Source organism: Saccopteryx bilineata, chromosome 1 (assembly GCF_036850765.1).
Source record: "Saccopteryx bilineata isolate mSacBil1 chromosome 1, mSacBil1_pri_phased_curated, whole genome shotgun sequence".
Lineage (NCBI taxonomy): Eukaryota > Metazoa > Chordata > Mammalia > Chiroptera > Emballonuridae > Saccopteryx > Saccopteryx bilineata.
In genome coordinates this window covers 90337760-90358236 of record NC_089490.1, presented here as the reverse complement: position 1 = coordinate 90358236, position 20477 = coordinate 90337760, and the positions used below count along the sequence as shown (strand labels likewise).

The following is a 20477-nucleotide window of genomic DNA, read 5'->3' as shown; positions in this document are numbered from 1 at the left end:
GCGAGCCCTCTGGCTCCAGTGTTCCATCTGCTCTGAGAGCGGATGTGCCCGCATCTCCCCTCTCTCCCGGCAGCCTCTGCCCATCCTTTCTGTGCTCCTGCCCTTCCCCCACCCCAGCCTCCTTATGCTGAGCTTCTGTCTCCTGTCATCCTTTTCCCACTCCTGTGGCCTGCTCTCCCCTGGCTTGAAAAGCCACTGACTTAGACATGCGTTACTCTTTCTTCCACATCAACCACCCCAGCCATTCTGCCTCTGGCCACATCCTTGTGCCGGGCACTGTGGCTGCTGAGGCCCATTGCAAAGCAGGAAAGGCACAGTGTTCTCAAGATGGAGGGGAGGCCCTTTGACACAGACCTTCCGGGCCAGGTTCTCATGTTCTCCTGACAAGTCAGTGGTCAGGGGAGGGATTCCACTATTTCTTCTCCGGGTTGTTGCTTCCCTGGCAAGCTAACACCCCCCCCCTCCTCCATTCCTCCTTTCACCTTTTCTTCCTTCTTACATGAAAAGATTTTGCTGAGAGCCTACTATGTGCCAGACCCTGCCATAGTTTTTTCATCCTGATGAATTGGCCAGTCCCCTATGTATTCACCAAGTCCTCGTGGTGTGCCAGGCAACAGGGCACAGAGGCAAACTTCACATTATCCGTCTCAAGGGCCTTACTCTCTGGTTGAGGAGACAAAGACTTGAACCTGAGAAGTACAGGAAAGTACACAGATCTTCTTCACACACATGCGCATGTTCAGGGCAGCAGGCACCCCAGAGCGGAGCTCTTTGGTTTTTGCAGCCTGTGGGAAAAGGGCAAGAGTTGCCCCATGGCTTCTGGCGTTGATCAGTCCCCATCCCTCTCTTCATTCTGTCAAAATGAAGGCTGTGGATGCCAAGACAGTAGATGCCATTTCCTGCCACAGCCACTTCAGATATGAAGCCCCATCTCTAAAGTCGGTGTCCCCATAGTAGCACAAATCTGGGAGAAGGAAAAGCTCCACCTCTTCGTGCTCTCTGAGGGCTCCCTTTCACCTGATCCTGCTGCCTTCTCCTGTGACTTTGTGGGATGGAGCGAGAAGCGCGGAGTTCACCCAGGGCATCAACAGGGCTGTAAGCTCGGGAGAAGGGGCATAAAGAGACCCAGGAGAGCAGCTGGCCCTGTGCAGAGGTAGGGTTTCATCTGCACTGACAGGCAGCTGCAGAGTGTGTGGTCCAGAGGGAAATGTTTGGTGCTCTGGGATGGCAGACCCCCTCAGTTCCACAGGCTTCTACTCTGTGAGCTCCTACTGTGCGCCAGACACTGTGCTAGGGGCTGGACTGGGACACAAGCACTGGGTTCTAGTTCAGCACTGGTGCCAGCTGGCTCTATGGCACCTGTAAGTCCCTTCCTTCCCTGGGCCTCAGGTTCTTCAGTCATAAGGTGAGAGCCTGCAGTAGCTGAGCTCCCGGGATGCAGTAAGTCCTCACTTAAAGTCGTCAATAGGTTCTTGGAAACTGCGACTTTAAGTGAAACGACTTATAACGAAACCAGTTTGACCATAGGCTAATTAATAGAAACAAGAGTTACATTCCCACAGCATATTTCTGGCCATAAATGCATCACCAAACTTCTATATAAAAACCCAAAGCACTTCTGATATTAAGCATTGAAATAAATGTGAACCATACATGTACATTTAAGAAAGATTAATAAAAACAAATAAGAGAATTATTTTTCAACCTGCTTATTCCAGTTTAGGCTTGTGGGTGGCGGGAGCCTCTCCCAGCAGCTCAGGGCACCAGGCAGGAACCACTCTGACGGGATACCCTTCCATCGCTGGGCACTGACACCCACACCCACACTCACTCAGGCTGGGACAGTATAGACTCGCCAATCACCTAACGTCCACATCTCCAGAATGTGGGAGGAAACCAGAGTACTTGGAGAAGACCCATGCAAACACGGGAGCAGATGTTTACTCATGGGTTTCATTCAGTAAGTTCTCTCCCAGACAGTGGCCCCTGCAGAGAATCAGATTTTTTTTTCTCATCAATGCTATAAGGAAACAACTTTGAATGAAACAATATTCGAGGACCCTGCTGTAAACTGCTAGTTGCCTTTCTTCTTTCCTTTTTTTTGGAGCAACAGAGCCTCTAATTTTTCAATGAGCATGTGGCCACCTGGAAAAAAGATTATACTTTTCAGATTTTCTTATAGCTAATGTGTGGTCACATGACAAACTTCTGGCCAATGAGACCAAAGCAAAAATGTGTGCCATCTTTTACAAAAGTCTCTTCAAAAGCCAGGTGACAGGTGCCCTTTGCCTTTGTCTCTTTGTGCCATCTCCGTCTTGATGCCTGGGATGTGAAAGCAGTGGCTGAAGCTCTGGCTCATACTGGGCTGTGAGGTTGAAGACCACACTGTAGGGATGCTGGAGCAGCGGGCTGGTAGGAGCCTGCACTGCTAGCCGGTTTGTAGAGCCTCCAGACCAGACTTGGACTTCATGTCTCCAGATTGGCTTACTTGAGAGAGATGAAACTTTTTGTCTTATTTAAACCACTTTTAATTTTCATTTTCTGTTACTTGCAATCAAATCTAATCCTTCCTGATACAAGCTCTAAATTCCTTTCCAGGTGAGCCATTCTGAAGTTGCGACATCAGGGAAGTTCTTCAAGCACTCTCTTCTGTGCTAGGCTGAATACTGCCTGCCAGTTCCTGTAACCTGTGACTGTGCTACACTGCACAGCAGAGGGCAATCAACGTTGTTAATCAGCTGGCCTGGATTATCTAGATGGACCCACTGTACTCCCAAGAATCCTTAAACATGGAGGAGGGAGGCAGAAGGGTCTGTATCAGAGGGCCACAGCATGAGAAGGACTCTGATGCTGCTGACTTTGAAGATGGAAGAAGGCATCACTGGCCAAGGAATGTGGGCAGTTTCTAGAAGCTGGAAAAGGCGAGGAAACAGATTCTCCCCTAGAGCCTGTCTCCAGGAGGAGCTCAGCCCTGTCACCACTTTGATTTCAGCCCAGGGAAACCCATGTCTGACCTAAAGGACAGTGAGACAATACATTTGTGTTGCTTTAAGCCATTAAATGTGTGGCAATTTGTTACAGCAGCAATAGGAGACTAATGCACTCACTCACTCTGTTTCCTGTGGTAAAATGAGAATCATGGTAACAGCCATGTTATAGAATACTATGTGGCTTAAGGAAGATGACATTTGTGTGGGCCTAGCACAGGGCCCAACACACAGAAGACCCTCAAACAACATTAACTCTCAGGGAAAACCATCCCTTCCTCATACCTCTAGTCACCACCTTTAGCCATAAATGACAACATTAGCTGAAATAGATTATGTGAAATGCTCAGCACTGAACTAATGGCTTTATCAAATTCACGCACTCTGAATTTATTCAGTAGCTGGGAGGAAGGTCATCATCCTCATTTTAGAGGTGGGAAAACAGGCTCAGAGGTAGGATTTAGATCTACATCCAGCACAGACTGCTGGCCAGACTTCAAAGCCTTGTTTCTCCAAGTGTGACCCACAGACCTGTGGCATCAGCCTCACCCGGAAGCTAGAAACAGTCTCAGCCCTGGCCTGGACCTCTGCATCAGCAGTTCAACAAGGTCCCCAGATGGTTAGTGTATACATTAACACTTGAGAAGTGCTGCTTTAGACCTGCAGTGCTCTGCCTTCCCCTTGACCTCACCTTTTTGGGAGCAGCCTCAGGTGATTTCATTTCCTTTGTCTGGTTTGCACCTTTCTCTTCTGTTCTACTTGGCAGACTCCTGTTCATCCTCCAAAACTTGCAGGTCACTATTTGCTGCTGGTAGTACAATCAATAACAAACACACTTCTGGTACTAACAGCACCTGGCGTTTATCCAGGGCTTACTAGGTACCGACACCTTGCTAAGCACTTAGCATGGAGCATCTCACAGAAACTTCACAACCCACTCATGAGTGAGATATAATTTTCCTCATTTACACACAAGAAAATCAACTTAGAGCCGTGAAATTCCTGTCCAAGTCACATAGGTGGTAAGTGATAAGGTTAGGGGGGACCTTATTCCTGACCTCCCCAAGTAGAGTTGCTCTTCTGTCTGGCCCTGGCACATGTCTTCATCAGGCCTGAGCTAAGTGGGGATGGTCTCAGTACATGCCTGGCTCTTCTTCTAGGCCTTGACCTCCTTCAGAGCAGGAGTGTGCCTTCTGTCATCCAACAAACATCGACTGAGCCCCTACCATGTGCCTGGTGCTGGGCTTGTCCTGGGGCTATGGCAGTAAATAGGACAGGCAAGGACCCTGGTCTCACAGAGCTCACATTCTGGTTGGGAGAGAACTAATAGACTTTGGCAAGAGAACCTGGGAAGAAGATGAGTGACATCAGCTGGGAGGATCAGGACACCCCCTCCCCCACCACTTCAGGAGCTGACTTCTCTCTGTGCTCCATGAGTTAGCACAGAACCTGGCATATCATTCATATATTGTCAGATTGGATCAGATCCAACCATTCTCCCCAACCAAATTGCACGTTTTTGTGCATCCATATCCTTTCTGAGCAATTGTTTTCCTGCCAAGAAAGCCTCTGAAATTTCCTTCTTTTCTCTGAAGTCTTCCGAGGTAAAAATTCAAAGTAAAGAACTCCCATTTTCAGCGACAGCCCCCATCCCCCTCTCTTCAGCCAACATTGACAACATGGACTGTCTCCCTGGTGCCTGTCATTTAGTTATTGAACAAAGCGCGGCACGTGGTCTGCACAACAGGGTGCACTTCCCAAACTGAGGTCAAGGTCGGAAAATGTCACTCTTTGAAAGAGAGCTACGAGGCTGGCATCAGTTGGATGAGGGGCTCTCTCTTTAAAAACAAGAACTTATTCTGGAGATGAACAGGAAAAGGGAGTAGATGGCCCCGCCTTCTGCCTGAGTCTTATCAGTGAGCACTGCTTGGGAATGTGGGCTGTTTATGCATTTATTTACAGAAGCCAGGGTTTATTCCCTCCTAGCTGCTACACCCTGCTTGGGCTGGTGATGTTTGCTAATGTTTTCAGCCCTTGGGAGACAAAGACTCCACCTGTGATTTGCCATTGGTGGAGAGGAGTGTTTGCAAACTCAGACGCTACAGAGGCCAGAGGAAGGCCAGAGGAGAAAAGCTGGGAGCAGTGGGGACTTTGGGGAACTGCAGAGCATCTGCCACACCTGAAGGGACATCTGCTGCCCAGCTCCTGCTGATTGTTGCCAAGCAGGAATGGGGCCCAGAGTGACAAAAATCTGATGTTTTTTTCAAGGAAAGCCCAAAATAGGAATTTTTTTTTTAATATAGGAAAGTTCTCAATTTGTAGAATATTTGACAGCCAAAAAACCCCCAAAAATGCACTTGCAGGTCACTATTTGCTGCTGGTAGTACAATCAATAACAAACACACTTCTGGTACTAACAGCACCTGGCGTTTATCCAGGGCTTACTAGGTACCGACACCTTGCTAAGCACTTAGCATGGAGCATCTCACAGAAACTTCACAACCCACTCATGAGTGAGATATAATTTTCCTCATTTACACACAAGAAAATCAACTTAGAGCCGTGAAATTCCTGTCCAAGTCACATAGGTGGTAAGTGATAAGGTTAGGATTTGAACCCAGGCTGTCAGATATCAAAGCTGACACGGATTCCAGGCGTGGCTAGAACATGATGCGTACTTTCATTATGATGGTGCTGGAGAAAATCTGAGATTAAATATGCATCCTAATCTTAATGCAAAGCTTTTTCTTTTTTTCTGTATTATTTGTTCATTCAACAAACACTGACTGAGCACTGACTACATGTCAGGCACTAGGCTAGGCCTGGGAACTCAGGTGTGGAATCACTCTAGCCAAGATTTAAGTTACCATCTTCTCCCTGCACATTTCGCCTCTGCTCTGTCTCAGTGAAGGTCACTCTTTGTCACACCTTACTCCAGTGGTGCCCAATCTTTTTTGGGCCACGGACCGGTTTAATGTCAGAAAATATTTTCACGGATCCGTCTTTAGGGTGGGATGGATAAATGTATCATGTGACCAAGACAAGTGTCAAGAGTGAGTCTTAGACGGATGTAACAGAGGGAATCTGGTCATTTTTAAAAAATAAAACATTGTTCAGACTTAAATATAAATAAAACGGAAATAATGTAAGTTATTTACTCTTTCTCTGCGAACTGGTACCAAATGGCCCACGGACCGGTACCGGTCCACAGCCTGGGGTTGGGGACCACTGCCTTACTCAACATGAGTAACAGTTCCCAGGTCCTGTAACCCTCTCGCGTCAGGCCCCTGCCCGGGTCAGCTGCTCCTCACTCACTGGGCTGGGCAGTCATCTCCTTCCGGGACTCCCTGCTCTGTCCTCCTCGTCCCCCATCTCTACTTCACACGGCTTCCTGAGCCATCTTTCTAAAATGCAGATCTCAGCATATCATTTCCTTCTCCACATTCTCCTCTCTGGCTTCTTTACACCATATAACCATCTCTTCATGATGCAGTCTTCATGTTAGTCTAATCTTTCTTGCCTGTCTAATCTCATCCTTCAGTACTAATACCTTCCTCTACCTTCCCTCCCACACCCGTCCTCCAGCCATACTGAAAACCTTGCATGGTTTCCTAAACACCCCATGCTCTCTCAGACCTCTTCCTGGAAGTCCCTCCGCCCCTGTGCATGCCTGCTGTGTCCCTATACTCCCCACTAGAGCATTAGCTCCTTGAGGGTAGATGCCCTATCTTTTCACCTTTGTAACCAGGAGCCTAGTACGGTAACTGGCACATGGCAGTAACAGTACATTTTGTTGAAGAAATAGACAAGAGAACTCATGGTCTAGAGGTGGGGACAGAGATGGGAACAAGCAACAGAGAGGATGGCAGATGCTGTTGGAGGCATGTGTGGATGCTATGGAAAGAAAGAGGGAGGGAACCTAACCCAGGAGCAACCAGGATGGGAGGCAGCAGGGGTGTGGGGAGAAGCGACCACTTGGCTGAGTCCTGAAGACAAGTAGAATGTGATTGGAATAAGCCCTCTAGGAGGCAGAGGGCAGGGAGAGGCAATACATGTACTCACTCCCTCTCCACTGACTTCAAGGAGAGCAATAGCGCATTTGAAGCGTCCTTTTGTCTTCACAGTAATGAGAAAACCCGGCAGCCCCTCCCCTTTCCCCCATTCTGCCCTGGGTAAACAGCATATCCTAATTCAATCTTCAAGCTTCTGAAGACTTCATTGTGTATGGAGTATAATTTCTGCTGAGTCTTTCCTTCAATTTCTCCAAGATATTTATTTATAGATGGGGAGACAGGGGAAAATTGTAAATCTAATTAATATAATAGAAGTCTATGCACAGGTTTTTGGGTTGGACAGACTTGGGTTGGAATCTCAGGTCTGCCACTTGCTGTGTTACCTTGGGCAAGTAACTTAACTTCTCTGAGTCTCTTAAGGTGAAGATAATGGATATCACGACACATACCATGTGAAATGTGAAGATTGACTAAGAGTTAACTTCTGGAAAGCATCTTAAAAAGTGCTTAGCACAAAGAAAGCACTCAATTGATTTGTTATTATTATTATTATTGTTATTCTTAGTATTGGAGTGATGCTAGAATGGTCATTTTTCAAGGTTTCCTTCTTTGTAACATGCATTGGAGGAAAATGGGGAGGAGAGTTCTCAGCCTTAGGGAAAATTCAAGAAGGATAAAATGTAAGTGCAGACTGAGATCCAGGTTGGGGGGAAATGTGACAGAAAAGAATAAATGGCCCTTTATGCAGAGAGAGTAAGAAAGGAGAGCAATGGGGCCGAATGGGAGGAGGAAAGGTCTCAGGGCCAGCCACAGCCAGTCACCAGTGAGTTTTGCCCAATAGCAAGGCCACAGCGAGTGGGGTATTCAAACTCAGAGTGCTGATTCCCTACACAATGAGGCCACAGCAACTGTGCACCTGGGATCTTTTACCTGATCCTTGGCATTCTCTTTAGCAGCCAGAAGACTACCCAAGGTCTGGGAAGTTCAGGAAAGAGTGAATAAATATAGTGTCAAGGAAAAGGTGTGGCAGCTCCTCAGAGGCACCCAGGGCTGCTAAGTCAGTAGCTCTGGGCCAGGCAATAACTAACAAGGATTCAGAGGAGAGGTGAGAGTGCTGTGCAGGATGGGGCAGGCTTGCAGCGGCTGATCAGCTCTCCAAAGCTTTGTGGCAGAGCTGTGGCCCAGGAGGCCCCCCTAGGGAGCCTCCCAAGTTAAGAGTACAAGGAAAACCCTTGCCTATTCTCAAGAATGTGACCCTAGCCAAGCCTGGGGGATGGGGTGGGGGGGAGACTGGTCAACAGGATGCTTGGAGTTTCTGTTTCAAAGCCCATCTCCTTCCTTAGATGGAAGCTCCCTGACAGCAGGCACCACTTTTCCTTAGTCATTCATTCAACATGTAGCTCCTAAGTCCTGGTTTGTGCCTAGGCAGACATGGCCTCTGCCCTCATGGAGCTTATAGTCTTACAGGGGGGAGGGGGGACACAGGTCACAAATAAATAAATGCTAAAAAGAAAAAGAAGTTGATGTTAAAATGTTCAAGAAGGAAGCCCTGGCCGGTTGGCTCAGCGGTAAAGCGTCGGCCTGGTGTGCAGGAGTCCCGGGTTCGATTCCCAGCCAGGGCACACAGGAGAAGCGCCCATCTGCTTCTCCACCCCTCCCCCTTTCCTTCCTCTCTGTCTCTCTCTTCCCCTCCCGGGAGCAGCTGAGGCTCCATTGGAGCAAAAGATAGCCCGAGCGCTGGGGATGGCTCCTTGGCCTCTGCCCCAGGTGCTAGAATGGCTCTGGATGCAGCAGAGCGACGCCCCAGAGGGGCAGAGCATCGCCCCCTGATGGGCATGCCGGGTGGATCCTGGTCGGGTGCATGCGGGAGTCTGTCTGACTGCCTTCCGGTTTCCAGCTTCGGAAAAATGAAAAAAAAAAAAGTTCAAGAAGGAACTAAAACTAGGTCATGGGACTGGGGGCTACTTTAAATTAGGGTGGTTAGGAAGGTTCTTGGGGAAGTGACATGTAAGCAGAGAGTTTCTGTATCTTGAACCCCAAGGCCTAGCACATAATCTCTGTGCAGCAGAGGCTTGCTATACTGGGATGTGAGTACAGAAGAGAGGATCTTGGTGCACCTCTATTGCACATCGCTTGCAAGCTTCTACCTTATTCCCTTTTTTCTCCATTTATGACAGCTGACTTAGTGTAGGTCACCTGGTTACAGCAACATCCTCCCCATGGTGCCTCCCCCTGTCCTGTCCCTGTCAGTCTCACCAGCTCTGACCCGGATCCCTTCATTAGAGCCTCAACATTCAGTGATCTCACTGATGGGCAAAGCTAGTTGCAACCTTCCCTTGCTCACCAGCTTTCTAGGTCTCCTTATTCTTCCATGTTGAAACACATACTGCTCTGTGAGCCATTTACGTCCCCTATGGATCCCGTCTCCACTACCTCTCTCTGCTTCTGTGCATAGTGGTCTGCTTGGGCATCTGTGTTTCTGCTCATGCCATTCCTTCTGTCTGAAGTGCTCTTCCTCTCTTTAGATTGCTCACCCCTGTGATGCAACCTTCAGAACTCTTGTCTTCCCTGACATCCTTCCCTGCCCAGCCTCTGCTCCCAGAATCCCCTGCACCATCACTGTCGTCTGTTCACTGGTATGTCTTCTCTACTCGGCTAAGAGTTCCTCGAGGGCAGAGATTGAGCCTTTGACTCTGTCCTTGACTCTCATGTAGTACCTGGAAAGTGCTCAGGGAACAGCTGTTGAACAAAAATCAACTACTGCCCTGTTCCTTCTTAAGAAAGGTGCTGGTAAAGCCACATTCATCTCTGCTGCTTCCTGAGTCACGGCACTGGTACCAGCTGCATGCTAAAGAAATCCCTTGGGCTCCCTCAGCACCCTGCCTGCATTTCTCTCTGCCAGCAAGAGAGTTCACCATCTTCCCTTGATTCTAAGGCACGTATTTTAAGTTTCAACATTTCTGAAATTAGAGTGTTTTACAATTGATTTGTACATTAAATTCCTTTTCCATTCCCCTGAAAGCTGTTTGAGTAGATAGTTCATTTTGTAATTGATGATGTCTTAGAACTGAGGGAAGATGGAACCGGATGGATAAAGTCCTTTATATACCTAGGAGGAAGGACCAGGATGCTAGGCCGCAGAGGCTTGTCAGTAATTCTACACAAACAGCACGTGCTCACGAGGATGTGGAGAAAAGGGAACCCTTGTGCACTGTTGGTGGGAATGCAGACTGGTGCTGCCAATGTGGAAAGCAGTATGGAGTTACCTCAAAAAATTAAAAATGGAACTGCCTTGTGACCCAGCAATTGCACTTCTGGGAATTTATCAGAAGAAACATGAAAGATTGATTCTAAAGAATATAGCACCCCTATGTTCATTGCAGCGTTATTTACAGTAGCCAAGATGTGGAAGCAGCCCAAGTGTCCATCAGTAGATGAGTGGATAAAAGAACTGTGGTACATTCACACGATAGAATACTACTTGGCCATTAAAAAGAAGGAAATCTTACCCTTTGCAACAGCATGGATGGACATGGAAAGCATTATGCTAAGTGAAATACTCCAGTCAGAGAAAGACATGTACCATATGATTTCACTCATATGTGGACTCTAGTGAACAGAAGGAACTAACAAGCAAAACAGAACTGAGCAGTGTGACAGCTATTGGGGGTTGGGCTGGGAGGAGGGGGGAATTAAGAGAAAAAGGAAAAAACCCTTATAGACATGAACAATAGTGTTGTGATTGCTGGGGGGGAGGTGAAGGGAAGGGTATGGGGGGATAAACGGCAATGGAAAGAGACTTAACGGGGCGGTGAACACACAATACAGTGTACAGATGCTGTGTTGTAGAACTGTGTGCCTGAAACCTGTGTAATTTTGTTAACCAATGCCACCCCAATAAATTCAAAAAGGAAAAAGAAAATCCTACAAAAGTTGACATGTAATTTTTTGGAGTTGTGAAATACTGTCAACATCTCTTTACTATCATTCTTATTTTCAAAAAGTCTGATGCTATAACTGAGTCTCATTTAAATTCCAGCTTGAATTCTCAATGATCATAAAATATGCCAGGAATCCCTCTGAGTGTGTGGGCAGGAGAGGAGAGGTGGCAATAGGCTATGTCAGATGTCCAATACGAAGAGCTGTTTTGTGAGGTGCCTGCTCTTTAGAATCGCTGGGTCTGCTGGGTGAGACTCACGTGGAGGGTCCTGGAGTCAGGCTGGGGTCTTGTTCACCACCACTGCCTCCCTATTTTTAGCACAGGGTTGGTTAAACACCTCCAGTGAGTATATTTTGAATTTTGTTCATTGGAGTTGAATCAGTCTATTTCTCCCCTTTTCTGTGCTGTCAGGGGAAATTTTGAGGCCAAAGAGACACCATAATCTGACTTGGGTGGAAATGGAAAGAGCATGACAAAGAAGAGAAGGGAGCAGTGCTCTATGCCTCACAACCACCTCGGGATAGGCATTATCGTCTCCATTAAGGAGATGTTGTAAATGAGGTGCAGAGATAAAATTAACTAGCTCAAGGTCACACAGCTTATAAGCAAGAGACCTGAAGTCATAGAGCAAAACTCTTTAGCAAGACTAACAAGCTCCCACTTTGGGATCCTAACTACCCGGCATCCTCCTTCCCAAACCATCCACCATCAGCCGTCCCCCTACTGTTCCCTCCCCCGCCTCTGTCCTCCAGCCGCCGGGGCCTTCTCCCATGCTATCTCATTCTCTTCCTCACTCATTTCTGCACCTGCTGCCCTCCAACCTGGAACGTTCTCTCTTGCTCTCTTCATCCATTTAACTCCTACTCATCCTTCAGAAACCCATTCACATACAGGGATGCCGTCTCTGATTAGATACAATCTTAATATTATAAACGCACAGTCCCATGTGACTCTCCTTGAGAGCACTGATCATAGTTGTAATTTGTGTCTACACTGGGGAGTTTACCTGAAGTTGGGTCTGTCTCTCTCATTAGGCTCTCAGAACTCTGAGGGCAATGACCCTGAAGGGTGCTGGTTCCCATTATGACCCTAAGCTCTGGCCCAGCACCTGGCACTTGGCAGGGGTTCTTCAAACATTTAATAAATAAAATAAATGAATGAAGAAATTGACTGATCTGTGGCTGTAAACTCAAAAATGCCTATTTCATTTGAATATGGGTTTTTGGCTGAAATATATCTAGTTAGGTCTAAAAGGAGCCACTGAATTTTGAAAAAAATTCAGACTCTTGTGCATTATCCGTCTGGGTGTATGTCTCCTCCTCCCCCACTGACCTGAAAGCCAACACTCATGGGGAGCGCTCCCTGAGGATCTCTGACAGACGCACTCGATGTGTGGCGGCAGAAAAACATGGCCAGGATCTATTTAAAGGATGTTCACCCCCAGCACTTCCTTCTCAGGCATTCCTTTTCTCTCCACTTTCTTTTATTTTTTATCTTTCTTTATATTATTGTTCCTTGTATGTTGAGCCCCCCCCCTTCCCTCTTCCCCTTCTTTCTCTGCATTAGGGTCATTATTTTTTAGAATGTCAAAAATATGATGCCTTTGCCAGCACCGCTGCCTGTGTATAATTTAAAGAGCAATTCTTTGATGAGATGAAGGGACCACCATCTCTAAATGTCCACCCTGTAGCAGGCGGTTGCCATTTGCTCATTCTCTAGCAAAGGTGAATTGACGTCTTGCACTGTCATAGTTGCTGTGGCTACAGCAATGAACAGAACAGACAAACATCCCTGCCTTTGTGGAGCTGACAGTCTGGTGGTGGAGATGGGCAACAAACACCATGAGCTAATTACATAGCATGCCAGAAGGTGGTAAGTACTCTGTTCAAAAGTAAAACAGAATAAGGAGGATGGATGAGGGGAAGGGGCTGGGGGGTGTTGATTGCAATTTCTGGCAAGGCAGTCAGCAGAAAGCAGGTGACAGACATCCATTTGTTTAGTTCCTCAACCACCAACCATCCTGTGAGAGGACTATTATACTTTATTTTTACAGAAAGGAAACTGAGGCTTAGCAGGTTAAATAAGCTCATAAGGCTGCAGGGCTTGAAGTGAACCCAGGTCTGTGTGGCTGCAGGATTCTTTCAACTGTACCACACCCCACAAAGCTTCATCTGAAAACTTTCATGGGTGACAGGGGACATAAATTTGGCATTTTCTGCAAAATGCATGGAAACATAAAATCAGTGGATAGTTTCCATTGAGGACACTTCTGAAATGAAAGGGTGGAACCAGAGAGGCACCTGAAGTTCATTGTTGCATTCTCTCAGCCTCGTGGGAATAAAGGGTTTGGGGACGGAATTGTCGTCAGCCTGCATGGTGCAGGGTAACAGGATGTCAGGGAGTCATGTAGGTCAGAACTCAGGTTTCCTGACATGGTCAGGCTGACACTCAGTGGGGGATGCTCCGTGGGGTGCAGATAGACTAGATAGAGTCCAGTACTAGTTATGAAGGTAAGTACAGATAGGCCAGGGGCTGTGCACAAAGCCCACTGGAGGCCTGAAGGGTGGACACGAGAGGCCTGGATTCAAGTTCTGGCTCTGCCACTTTCTGCCCGTGTGCCTTGATGCCTGTGTCACACAGTGTGCCTCATTCTGATCACCTGTGAAGGGAGGCAGGGGCAGGGAGGGCAGTGTATCCACCAAGTCCCACCTGGGACTTGCAGAGCTGTTCCTCATTCCAAGGTGAGATTGGCAGGGATGCTGGACCTGGCTCTATGGAAAACTGCTGAGTGAAACCCAAGATCTTGGGGAGTGTTCTCAGGGTCCTGGGAATTGATGGGGAATAATAGAATTGGTGGTAAATAATAGAATGTTCTGGGTAAGCTAAATAGGGATGCTCCAGAATGCCTGCTCTCTGCCCAAAGTGTCTATTCTGTTGAGTATCAAGATCAAACGGGCCTTTGATATACTTTAAAAGCAGAAAAGGGAAGAAAATCAATGGGTTATTTTTTCCTTCCCTGTAGAGGCCGAATGTACTGGTAATTTTTCTTTAAACAATTAGGAGCTGTTGCAACCCCAATGACTGACTCCTTTTGAATTCTCTTATTTTATAATAATGAATTCATGACTCATTATTATTCTTAAAAAAAAAATTCCAGGAAGAACAAACAAACCAGCCTGATTTTCTCATCCTTCTCTCTCTCTCTCTCTCTCCCCCTGGGTTGTCATAGTCACGTGTCCTTATGATGTTTGAATTAATTTCAATGATTTTAAGAACTTCTGAGTCAATCCATTGATAACTACTTTTTATGCATCTACTGTGTGCAAAGTACCAAAAGACAGTCAGATTATCTTGGGAATTATGGAGCCATATGTACACAGTGTGAACGCAATGAGTAACTTCCATACTCAGCCCATCCACACGTAAAGGCAGGAGTGCTAGGGAAGGCAGTTGGCTTTCCTGAAATACAAGACATATCCTTTCCTCTTCAGGACAAGAGAGCTGTGGCTGAACCCAGCATAGAGCACCTGCCACCTCGCAGGCCTAGCAAAGGCTATGCAATTGCGAACTGGGAAAAGACAGTTCAGGAAAACAGACACGGCTTGCTCAAAGAAAGCAGGGCTGTAGAAGAACGGCACAGCCTCTGTGAGAAGTAGCATGTGGAGGGGAAGACAGGAGGAGCCATGGAAGGCAGAGGAGCTCAGAAATTCAGCAGAGGGAATTTTACAGCCTGAGCAGAGAGAAAGATTTTGGCTGTGCCTCGCAGCAAGGAAAGGGGTGAGAGGGGGAGAGAGAAAGCAGGGTGTGCTTTTGCTACAGACCATGTGCACCACGGGGCTGCTCCTCTGCAGGGTTGGACAGCCTCTGGGGGAAACATGCAGCTGGGACAGGGTAAAAAAGGCCAGGAGAGAATAAACACAAGGGGTGAATTTCTTGCTGTCCCCAGAAACAATGATTCCTTTTGGTGACAACAGAGGTTAATGTCTTAGGCAGCAAACCACTGCACACCCACAGATACCTTGCTTGGAACAAACTGTTTTAGTGTCCTGTCGAAGATTTTATTGAAATGGCCAAATTCATCTCTCCATTAGGAGGCTCTTAACGCAGCTTTCGTGAAAAGTTCAGAAACTTCTATCACTCTCCACCTACCTGTATCCATGTGTATCCACGTGTATCCCATCCCCTACACCCTCAATCCCACTAAGGACACCAGCCTGCTAGAGGTTCAGGTTCACACACAGAGACACTGCTGCTATTGACTCTGCAGAGGGAAAAATAAAGGTGGTAGTTTCTCCTTGATTTCCCTCCCCTCCCACTGTGTCTGCCTCTAACAGGTGGTCCTGTCCCTTGACATTCTTCAGCAGACCAGTTCAGTTCAAAAGCATCAAAGAGAGGCAAGGAAATATTTCCTGATTCTTATTTTCTTCAAGAAGTAAATGAAAAAAAAAAAACAAAAAAACCTCAAGAGCTAAAGCCAGAGTGAAGCCAGGGAGCAGGAGAGATCAGAAGCAGACAGGGTTGTTTTTCGTCTGGAGTCATTAGCAGCCTCTTGGGGAGAAGATTCGAAATCTGTTCACAAGCTCTCAAGTATGGACAGGAAGCACAATAAAGAGATGATGGGGGATCTTTTTTGAAAGTCTGACTTCTCACAAAAAACAAAGATTGGGGAAACTGAAGCCCTGAGCACTTGATTTCTGTAAAGGATGGCCCTATTGTGAACGCACAAAAAAGCAAGACAGGAAAGCCCCACAACCGTCTGTGCCAACCTTCAGAAACAAGTACACTTACAATTTCTGGAAATCAGCACAATCTTTGAAAATAAGTGGCTTAAAATCTTCAAACTACTTCCTAAGCAGCCAAGGTACAACTTCCTAAGGGGGTCCTGGACCTGCAACGCCCTATATGGACAGAGGCTTTGGAAATTAAAGGCCAGGTTGAATAAGGGGCCTGGACACTCGCTCTTCCTGCCTGGGCCTTGGCTACAAGTGAAAACGGAATGCTAGTCCGGAAGGGAGGCTGGCCCAGCCCTCCCCGCACTGCTTGGAGGCTCCAGGCCTTGGGAGAGGGGCCAAACCCATAGCTCCTGTGTACATCACACAATCCTTGGGAAGTGTTGCAGTTCTAACCTTCGTAAGGATGATTTGGAGAGAGAGAGGGTATGTGGTTTGGAGAGAAAGTTAAAGAGGTTGGTCAGCATGTTTGGGAATGTGGACACCAAACAGATGGAATTTTAATGAAAATACTTAAGCTTTTTAATGCACAATGATCCAAAGCTCCGTCTAGTCCTCTTCTCTTCTGGGATTTATTTAATGTTTAAAAGATCATAGTATTAAGAATTTGCAAATATAAGCCTCATAAAGAAGTCTATGTATACCAAGTCACCCATCTCTGGGTATTTTTCTCCTATAAGAAGGTCCTGCCTTTTCTCCAATCTCTTGGCCACATATTTCCATCCATCTAACTCAAATTCAAGGGAAGCAAATTGCTACCATGATCATTTCCCTATAGCAGCCCTCATTCACTTTGCTTTTCTTCTCTTTTGAAATAAAAGTCTGCCATAAATGTTTAATTAAATGGAAGTCTTTCTGCTGTTAATGACTAGCTGCATGAAAGGCTCTTCATTTTTTTAAAGGAGGGGTGTGTTTAAAACAGTCTCTATTAATTTCCTGATATTGATTCTCTGGCTGGGAAGAGCATATAGTATTCAGCATAGAGCTGCTATGCAGACTATGTTCGAGGCAGCAGTTTGGATTGAGAAAGGGCACCAAATGCAGTATGCGTCAAATAGACCATCGCTCAATGAAGTCACTTAGCTATTCAAAACATGTTCAGCCATCACTCAACCGCTTGCACCAAGAATGTTGGGAGGGGGGGCACAGAACTGATACTCTTTCACAAACACAACCATTTCCCAAAAAGCGGCTTTTGCTCAGTTTGGGTTAGACCCTAGGGTCATATCAGTTTCTCCCTCTCCTGTCCATTTTCCTCTTTTCTCCCTCATCTTCTGGCTTCCACTCCCTGCATCACCATCCCATGTTGAGCTTAACAAACAATCCTGCAGTCCTGCTTCCCGACGCTGCCTCCAACAGCCTCCGGTATTGGTTCAAATCGGAAGCAAAGCACATAAGCCTTCTGTCCACACGAAACATGTATCTATCTCTCTGTGCACGTCTTTCTATGGGTGGCTGTAGCTTGTACACACAGACATATGTACCCATTCAAATGCAGCCCCTCCCATTAAAGTCTGTTTGCTAAATGCAGGTTGTATGACCAGCTTGAGTTTTATTTCAGTCCTTATTAACATGTCTGAGAAGCACATTCCTTCATCCGCACCCTGATCACCCAGGCTTTGCACTGTGGGGACCCCTTTTCCCACAGCACATGCATCAACAGCACACATGTCCCAAAGACTCTGTAAGATCAAGGCAAACAGCTGACACCCCTGCCCCACTGCTCTCCTGTCCGTCGTCCCCCCCCCACCACCACCTCCCATGCCCTCGCCTTCCTCCTGGCCTCCCTGCACAATGTCTGATTCTCCAGCTGGCTGCAATGCTGACTACTCGCTTCTGGATAACAGACATGTCACTCTGCGTGGAAGTGAATTGGCTCCCAGCTTAACCTGCAAGTGTTTATTAGAACTTGGACTTGTTTCCTGTGAGAGACGTATGTATTTTTAGACTTTGTAAATGTTAAAACACACATGCACACACAGCCAGTCGCCTCCAACGATGTGTGGCTCACAGGCATTACGAAATGCTCTTGAACTCAGCTTGAGATCCTGGAATAATTAGGATTTACCAAATAAGGATTCTTAGAAACAACATTGTTTTTTTAAAGGAGATTTGCAGATAATGATGTGTCTGGGACTTTTGGGGGAAAGGGGAAGAGGAGGGGGAAAGGAAGATCATTTTTAAATTCCTCATTATGAAAAGCGGAGCAGCGTTGAGAGAGGCAATTATTTCCCCCCCCTCATAGACAGCAAGACCACATCAAATGGCAAATCCTAATGATTCCGAAATAGGCAGAGCACATACGACTTTTAAACAAGAGATTGTTTTCATCATGTCATAGATTATTCCAATGAAGAGGTTTGGGGAAAGGGAGGTGGTGGAGGCTTGAGAGTTGAGAATGGTTTTTGCTTATTGATTTCCTTTCCTCTGAAACTAACCCAAGCAACCTTGATCTGTGGTGGAAGGAGTGAAGTAAGAAAATGGTGGAATGTAAAGGGGACTTATTTGGAGGAGGGTGGGGAGGGGGAGTGGGAAGGGGAGGGGTGGGATGGAGAGAGGGAGGAGATGGGAAATCAAGTACCTTCTAGGCAGCAGGTTCTCCATAATCCAGAATGGGTCATAACTTCCTCGTTCTTTTTGCTGGTTTCATTCTCACTGACACTTTTGGTCTTGCAAACCCCTCTGGAGTAGAGCCAATAGTCGGTTCCCACAGCTATGGTCATCAGACTGAAGGCAGCGAAAGCACCAACGGTGGTTAAAAGCATTTGAACACCTCGATCAAACAGCCCCATAATTCTTCATTATATAAACACCCAACCGACTTCTGGTTCTTGGGAGTGTGTGTGTGAGGGTGCAAGTACTAAAGCAAAAATAAAATAAAAATAATTTCACTACTAATATAATGGATATATGTGTGAGTAGAGAATATGGAGAGATATAAAAAAAGGGAGGTAAGAAAGCTCACGGAAAAGAGTATAAATTATAAAGATCACACGGGAAGAGAGGCTTGCCTTTTGAGATCAGAAACTGTTCCAGTTGCAGTGATTTTTCTTTTTAAAAAAAGGAAAAAATAAAAAGACACCCCCCACCCCCCAAGTGAGATGCCTTAATCTCTTTTCCTAAAATTCTGGTCTCCAGTTTCCATATGTGATAGCTAATTTGGAGATGGCTTCCACAGTGAACCAAGGAACAGCCGCATTCTCAACACAATCTCTCATGGTTCGGGACCTAGACAGTTAGAGATTGTAAAAGCCGAGATGCAACCTTCCGTCTCTGCGGCCTGCGCCATGAAAATCCTTGGCTTCGCCAGTTCTCTTCCTTGGGGGGGTCTCGGGCGCTTTCGTTTCAAACCAGATTTCCCAGTATTCTGTAAGCCCTTGATCTCAGCTGAACAGGTGCGGGGGTCTCGCCTTCCATGGTTTTGCCCCGGCAGCGGCAGCGGCAGCAGCGGCGGCAGCAGGGCGGGCAGGCGCAGCGGCGGCGGCAGGACGAGCAGCGGCGGCGGTTATTGTTGTTGGTTGCAGGGTAGTGTTGGCGAAGTGGGGGAGGGAAGGGGTTTCTCCCGAAGAATCGAGGCGGGTTTCCCTCCCCCTATCTGCAAAGCTCCTGGAAACAAGGGAGCCGGCGTCTTGCTGCAGGATGGGCCGCCCGCCTGCCCCCCCACTCCCTGCCGGCCCGGCCCCGGCAGAGGCGCTCCCACCTACTGCATTACCGGGTGGTGCTGAACTGGACAGCTCCCCGCGCCTCCCGCTCCGCGCGCGCCAGGGCTGGCAGGGCGGCCGGCCAGGAGGGGGGCGCGGGCCAGAGTCCTCCCTCCCCTCGCGGGCAGCGAGGCCGGGGCAGAGCGGGGTTGCCTTTCCTCTTTTTACCCTTCTCCCAAATCCTAAAATGAGCGCTCTCCTGGGCTCCCAGAGCTTAGAGGAAGGCGTAGCTAGAGATAGCTCGTTCCCTTTCCCTCTCCCCGTCGCTCTCTCACTCCCCCCACCCCCTTGGTGCTTCTTCCAGCTCAGCCTCTTTCTCATGCCATCTCTACGTGCCCAGAGCTTCAAATACAACCCTCCCATTACAATCAGATGGGCACAAAACTTCAACCAGCCGTTTCTCTGCCTGAAAGTGGTGAAAATATAACCTGGATGGGTAATTACAAACACGATCTTTATGTGTTTTTTAAATCATCTTTTTCACTTTGCTGTTCGGTGATTTGTTTTATTTTATTGGCACATTAGCTGCGTCTCCTTTTGGTTGTTCCTTTCTCATATCTTGGTCTCTCTTTGGCTAACTGGGGGTGTTTAATGCATTGTGTGTGTCTCTTCTGTAGTTTTCCGTGAAATTCCAAATCTTGCTTCTACAAGCAGACATTTTGGAAAGATTATTTGTGGGAAAGGGTGCGGAAGGGTGAATGGTGGCTTGGGGCTTGGGCAGTGATTTTTATCTTAAGGACAAATATGTTTGTGGGGGAAGTGAGTGAAATGTGAATACTTCTTAAGTTTCCCATGCCATTCATAACCTGGATTGGAAGAGATAAAAATCTCCTTGCTGTGAACATTGAAACACATCATAGCACATCTTTTCTTCTGCAGGATCCTTATCCTGGGTTAATCACAGTGTCACCTCTTGTTTCTCTATGTACAACTCTTTCTTAATGTGAACCCTGGAAAAGAAGCACATCAAATCCTTGCTGCTACTGGTTCCATTTTTCTCTGATCAGCCTCGTAGTTAAGTGAGTGAGAGTACGTGAGGCATGATGGGGGTTTTGCTTTTTTTAATTTTTGGGGAAGGGAGGAGCCTAGAGAAAGCTGTGAGTCTG

The 20477-nt window shown here is 47.1% G+C and overlaps 1 protein-coding gene across 1 annotated transcript in view; it reads right to left on the bottom strand.

Annotated features, from left to right (window-relative positions):
• CACNG2 (calcium voltage-gated channel auxiliary subunit gamma 2) overlaps window positions 1-19513 on the bottom strand; it is a 114394-nt gene extending 94881 nt beyond the window's left edge. The window contains exon 1 of the mRNA XM_066259290.1: window positions 18252-19513. Coding sequence (XP_066115387.1) covers window positions 18252-18462 — 211 coding nt within the window. The 5' untranslated portion in view covers window positions 18463-19513. The remainder of the gene's footprint in view (window positions 1-18251) is intronic.
• Between the last annotated feature and the right edge of the window lie 964 nt (window positions 19514-20477).